Source organism: Dendrobium catenatum, unplaced genomic scaffold (assembly GCF_001605985.2).
Source record: "Dendrobium catenatum unplaced genomic scaffold, ASM160598v2 fragScaff_scaffold_1297, whole genome shotgun sequence".
Classification (NCBI taxonomy): Eukaryota; Viridiplantae; Streptophyta; class Magnoliopsida; order Asparagales; family Orchidaceae; genus Dendrobium; species Dendrobium catenatum.
In genome coordinates this window covers 485,708-492,458 of record NW_021319759.1, presented here as the reverse complement: position 1 = coordinate 492,458, position 6,751 = coordinate 485,708, and the positions used below count along the sequence as shown (strand labels likewise).

Here is a 6,751-nt window from a genome sequence, read left to right as displayed (position 1 = left end):
TATACATGATGATAGGCAGACAGATTTTCGTTTAAATACTATCGTTTAATGTTATCCCATACAATGATTTCAGAGCAACGATTGAGAGTTATAAGGAGATGATTTTTATGCCGACGGGCAAAGAGTGACAACTTTGTTTACTGAGTCAACGATTTACTGATATTAATGCGATGCTAAAAACTCCTTGATAACCATGACTTCTTACTTGTTTAATATGACTATTGAAATGCATGTTTAAATTCATTATTATTGTAAGAATTATTATTATAACATTGATGTATTGTTACTACTACTGAATTTACTAGTATTGGTATGGACACTAAAATTATTATGGATACTCCTATTAACTATTTTTATTGTTTTGGTTATTGAAATTGGCTGAAAATGTGATGCAGTGAGCATATGAGTAAAATAATAATATGATATTGATAAATTCAGCGGATAGTTTTTGTCATCGTTGATGATTTAATCTTACCGTCTTGATATGACGATTACTTTATAGATTTGACACTTGTACTGATTTATTGATTTTTGCACAATAGTTTATAGATTCTAATACAATTACATGCAATTTTTATTATTTATGCATTGATTCAGTGATCATATGAATATCATTGCTATGATTAGATAAGACGTAATGAAATATATATGCAGGGAAATATATCAATAAAGGGGCATAAAATCTCCTTTATTAGATTTAAACGAGAATTTGGCTTTTAATAGGACACAATGGAGAAAAAGGATTCATGTAGCCGACCCCACGTAGTGGGATAAAGGCTTGATGTTGTTGTTGTTGTTGTTGTTGGAAATATATCAATAATTTTATACAAATCCATCAAATGATCGCATATTTTCATTGTTGACTTCACAATGATATGTCCGACATGGGGTTTTTATAATCCTGGAGATCGGAACTATTTGATGGTGGACGACAGATGTCAAACATTATTCAGTTTTAGTGCCAGTTGACGACAAGTTTCATCATCGTTTCCTAGTTCTAAATAATTTTCTATGTTCAAGCTCCACAACTTAGCTAATTGATGAAAATCTCGATCGGCCCACCGTAACAGGACCAGGTTTCTCTTAGTTAAATAAAGAGGCTCCCCTCCCGCATTAGCCATGTGCAGTCTCTTCTACTAAAGCTGCTAAGTAGTTGGTGACATAGCATTTTGTAGGCCACCTTTTATTATATCACTTTCTGCTGCTGCCACCTAACTCACTGGACCACCAGACTCACACAACTTCCATTAGAAATGCAATAGAAGTTGAAGGACAGAAATAAAAAAGTTTTGTTATGAACAGAAGTATCATATATTCCCACAATTCATATTCATAGGAGTTTAGATCATAAGAGAGAGGGGAGCCCACTCCATATTAGCCTGAATATATATAAAATAAACCTTTGAGTTCCCAGGCCGGCTGGTTTAGTCCCTTGGGCAGACCTAGTTTCGCGTTCCCATCAAATCTGTTATCCCATTCCTAACCTGCAGAGATTATTCTATGAGGATGCCGAACATAGCTCTACATCTGGATACCAACCAGATTGAGCCACATCAGCGATACTAGGTAAGGGATACCGAGCCACAGGCTTAGATATCCGGACGGTTCCGCTTCCGCACAGAATAATTTTAAACTGAGCCCAACCTACTCAATGAGAGAGAAATCATAACACATATACAGAACATCTTCAGTGGTTAGCTTACCTAAGAAATAATCATTATAACAAGCAAAACCCAAACGTCTAAGAACTGTAGCTTGAGCCTCATCGCTGGGAAAGCAAGCAGATATTCTGCGATAAGGAAGTTCATATCGCAGATATTCCTACCAAGAAGAATACCAGTGACTTAGTGATAAAACTCATTTTAGTTCGTCTCCTGTAAATAAATCTAGCTATATGTTTTATAAATAGAATAATTATATATATGCGTTCATTTGCATTCGGCTGCATATTGACTCCCCCCTGCTATTCTTTGCAAGATTCTTCATTCTCATGTGTTTCATTTCACTGTATATAAATGCTTGATCCATTGATTAAAAACTATGACTTCGTTTGGGATGGCTTTCTTACTACTTCTTAAAGCAATTTTTTAGTTAAAAATTTTAAGAAATAGTAAGAAAGTCGTCCCAAACGAAACCTATATATACTAGAATTTGAGTCACGCACTCTGAATTTTATTGTGCAATATTTTAGATCGAAAAATAGATCAATCTTGCAATATTTTCTTAGAATTGTTTTTTATTTTAGAAAATTTAAGCAAAAAAAAAACTAGGCTTTACGTGTTCACCTTTGAAACTATATATAAGAAACATTTATGCAGAGCATACCAGCTCAAGATATTGAATGCTTCAGAAAATGGCCCTTATGTTTTGAAATTGCAGATGAAGAGCCATGTAAAATAAAAAATATGCTTCTCTTTTCCTAGTTTCATAACAAGTAATCGCATAAATTCTACGGAAATGAAACATCACCTTTATCTGTGCAGCTTCATTCCAAGAATGGTGACTAGTTTGCATAAAAACTTTTAATTGATGAAATACATATAAAAAAAGTTTTTTTTTTTTTGGAAAAATATAAAAAAGTGTTAAAATTATAAAAATGGACAGTAATTCAGTCAGTCAGGATGCATTGATGACAAGCTGAATGAGTCTTTTTTTTTTAGAACTGGGGCATCTACCCGCTTCCACTTCAAATGGAGCGCTTCACGGCATAAATAATCTCTCTACGGAACGCCGGAACCTAGCGAAGCCACCCACTGGTATCGGGCCCACGCTTGCCGCTCCATTATTTATTTATTTATTAATTTAAGCACTTATACACCAATACTCTTTAAAATCTTTAGAAATGCAACTATGCCAATCCTACTAATTATGTTTGAGTTAACCTTAACCACAAAATAAGACAAATTAGCACGCATCCAACCATCCGTTAACTCTCACAAAAAATTAAATAAAATTCGAAGGTAAACCAAATACCACTTTTAGGGAGAGTACGTGAATCAAAGAGAAAAGAAAGTTGGGTGAGATATATTGGTGATCCAATTTATTTTAAATCCAAAAGCTCAACACTTTAGGTGAGGACCAACCTCTTATTGTTTTAAGTTTTTTACTTCCACCATGTTACATTCATTGAGGGACCCTTTTCCTTTGTATCCCTATTTCATAAGAAAGACAAAATAAATGACTTTGCTCTTCTTAATGGGCTATGATCATAAGTAATAAATGTATATTCCCACTTACTTTCCATTTTTTATCTATCCCAAATCCCATTACAACTATCCAAAATCATGTTGCAATGAAATACTATCCTAACCTCCTTGTCTTTTATATACCCTTATTCTAACCAAATTTATTTCACATATACACACAAGTCATCACACAATCCACACTTCTCAATCTTGTCCATAACCCATGTAACCTTTCATCCACTACAACTAACCCGGCCAATGCCACTCAATTCGCTTCAATTACCACACAACCCACATGTGACTCTCATTCTCCACCACTAGCTCAAACTCCTTTTGTGGCGTCTCCTAGACATGACTCTTATTACTACCTCTCAAATTCCGACAATTAGACAATATATGAACTATCCACCTCTAAGAAGAAACTTCATATGATCCAAAAGCAATATATTTACACCTAATATGTCACAAAAAATTGACTAGATCATGCACAAATCTCAAGGCAAATTCAAGTTGAAATTTCCAAAATTAATTTTGGGGCCGTTCGAATCTTGATTTCAGCAAGCTCATAGTCAAACTGAACGTCTCGAAGAGAGGAACTCAACAACACCAAAATCGATCCAATTCAAGCCCAAATGGGTCCAAATCAGGGGCCCGAGCCACATTTGGAAGGTTGAAAGCCTAAATTGGATGACTAAATGATGCTCACATATAACATGCTTATAGTCGAATTGAGCGGCACGATGATACAAATCCAACGAGCTCAAGATCATTGAATTCTGACATCATTAAGGTACTTAAACACTTGAAAAACGTTTTATGATATGGGGGGCTAAATTAAAATAGTTTTTTTTTTGCCGTCTCATTTGGATGGTTATAATACATTAAAATAGTTTCGTTTGTCATCTCATTATCGTATCCAAGAGGAGAATGAAAATAACATGGCCATTAGGGCTTAGAAAATATAAATGTATGCCACGGGCTATCTTTGTTTAGGTGCGAGAGAGGAGCGAAAGAACAAACGAAAGCTGTACTTGAGGTCGTGAGCCACGAGAGAGAACCAAAAGGGAAAACAAACTATTAATGTTTTTCATGTGTCCAAAAAAAGATGTTGGTTGCTTCTTTGGATTAATAAATAATTTAAAAAAAAAACTATAAAAATTAGAGTTTGCTTCGTCGTTGGAGAACTTGTTGCTCTGTTAAGCCACTAAAGAAATCATCTTTAAGCCATTTTAGGATTTCAATTTTAGATTTAGCCACTAAAATAATAATTTCTCATGTTAATCAAAATCTCTTTTCATCATTCCATCCACAATGTAAAGTCATTCCTCCATCTCTCTTTTAATATTGTACCCCATTAGTCTTTCTCTCTCTGTAGTTGAAGCATTGTATGATCCGAGTATAAGTTGGATTTTTGAAGTCTTGAAATGGAAAAAGCATTTAATAAATAAAAAGAAAGCTAACAAGGGGTTGTACCATAATGGATGCTTAAGTTATATGTGAGCTTATGCCATATATATATTGTTGCGTCCTGGAATATTCGCGGCGGTAGAGAAATATTTAGTTTAACGTCTTAGCATTGTTTTTTTTTCATAAACAAACTTTTAATTTGCTAGCGCAACAAATACACGTGCGCGCCCCAGACGTGGGGCCCTCAGGCTGGCCTTGGCTTTCTTACGGTCTAACCACTCTTTGAACCCGCAAGTAAGCATCATAATAACTACCAAATTCCTCAGTCATCGCATTCGATTCCCATCCGAAAGTTCGTCGGCTTGGGGCTCATGGACAAGGGCAATGATTGTAATATCTCCACACGCTGAGTCTAAAATAGTAACCTCGTGAGATTCATGCGTTAACGACCTATTTGTCATCTCCAGCGTTAGAGGAAAAACAAATTCGCAGTTCTCTCCTTCCCAACGAAAACCCTAGAGCCAAGTCTCCAGCTTAAACGAATCCTAGCCGCAGATTTCTCGATTTACGGTCAATATCTCCCCAACCCTGTTGCTGCCTTTATTAGTGCTGAGACCTGATAGTGCGATATTTCACGCACTCTCCAATTTGCTTCTCCTCTGTCATCACCTTCTTCCATCTACGAGCTGCTTCAACCACAAAAATGGCGGTCGGCTTCGCCGGTCAGGAGCTCAAAGTTTGCAACTTTTACCTCGTATTTTAGAAATTGATACTATGATTCATGGTTTTGAGTTCACTGAGGTTCTTAAGCTGTTGCATTTACTATGATATCGGATGTGGGGATGACGGCGATGATCGGCGGCGGCGGTGAGGTTTTTAATAACGATGATCTCGGCATTTACCGCAGCGGTTCTGCTCTGCCGACCGTGGAGGGCTCGATGACGGTTATGAACGGGTTGTTCACCGGCGATGCTTCACGCTTCGGGGCCCTCACGGAGGAAGATGTCCGATATGATCCAGCGCATCTCTCCTACTACTACTCCAAGTCGAATCTGAACCCGAGGCTTCCGCCGCCGGTGATATCCAAGGAGGACTGGAGGTTTGCGCAGAGGTTTCAGTCTGGGAGCTCCGCGGTAGGTGGAATTGGAGATAGGATGAAGATTGATAGGGTTGAGGAAGAGGGTAAGAGGTCATTGTTTTCAATGCAGCCTGGATTTGTTGTGAAGGAAGAGGATGAAGAGGAGGATTCTCTGTTGGTGCTGGGTTCAGGTGAGTGGCTGGAGAAAAGAGGGGATGGGCTGAGTGGTTTGACTGGGTTGACGGCTGGCCGGCAGAGGACCTTTGCTGATCTCTTTCAGGTGATTTATGGTTTCGGGTTTCAGTGAATGAATTGAAATGCTGCTATGTGGATCAAATTTTAATTTTTGAATCTCATACTTATTTTATTGTATTCTCTTGTACATGACTGGGATAAAGTAGTCAACTAGGTCCTTAAGTCCTTTTGAATGGTTTACTATAAAACCTTTTTCATTTCCAATTTTATTTTCAAAAGGGCACCAAAACCTCCCCTCTCCTTGTTCTTGATTACTACAGATGAGGGTCATAAATGAGTCAACATGGCAGAATGCGCTTTGAGGAGGACCTCTACACTTAGTGGCGGAATCAAGAATTTTTATTAACAAAATAATTAAATTTTGCGTGCATAAATTGAATGTTTACTGTGGGACATATCAAGTAACTAGAGCATATTGATATATGCGTTTTGTATATAAAGGCATATTAAAATTTAGGGGGGCTCGCACTAATCAATATGATCCGTACATTCAACGTTTATTAGGGAGAGTTTGAACATTCTACAATAGTTGCAATCCTATTATCTATGAAAAAGAGGCACTCATGCACTGTACCATACATTTCTATAATGCATATTTATATGTTTAGCTCTGCCAATATATATTTTTGGTACCTGTCGTATTAGATTTGACTTATGTTAAGAAAGATAGAGGTAGACCTAAAAAGACTTGGTTAGAAAATATTAGAAATGATCTTTCTTTATTAGATTTAAACGAGAATTTGACTTTTAACAGGACACAATGGAGAAAAAGGATTCATGTAGCTGACCTCACGTGGTGGGACAAAGGCTTGATGTTGTTGTTGTT

The 6,751-nt window shown here is 36.9% G+C and overlaps 1 protein-coding gene across 1 annotated transcript in view; it reads left to right on the top strand.

Moving 5' to 3' along the window:
- The first annotated feature begins 4,941 nt into the window (after positions 1 to 4,941).
- The window catches only part of LOC110108888 (pumilio homolog 2), a 5,753-nt gene continuing 3,943 nt past the window's right edge, over positions 4,942 to 6,751 (top strand). Inside the window, exon 1 of the mRNA XM_020839728.2 lies at positions 4,942 to 5,950. Coding sequence (XP_020695387.1) covers positions 5,417 to 5,950 — 534 coding nt within the window. The 5' untranslated portion in view covers positions 4,942 to 5,416. The remainder of the gene's footprint in view (positions 5,951 to 6,751) is intronic.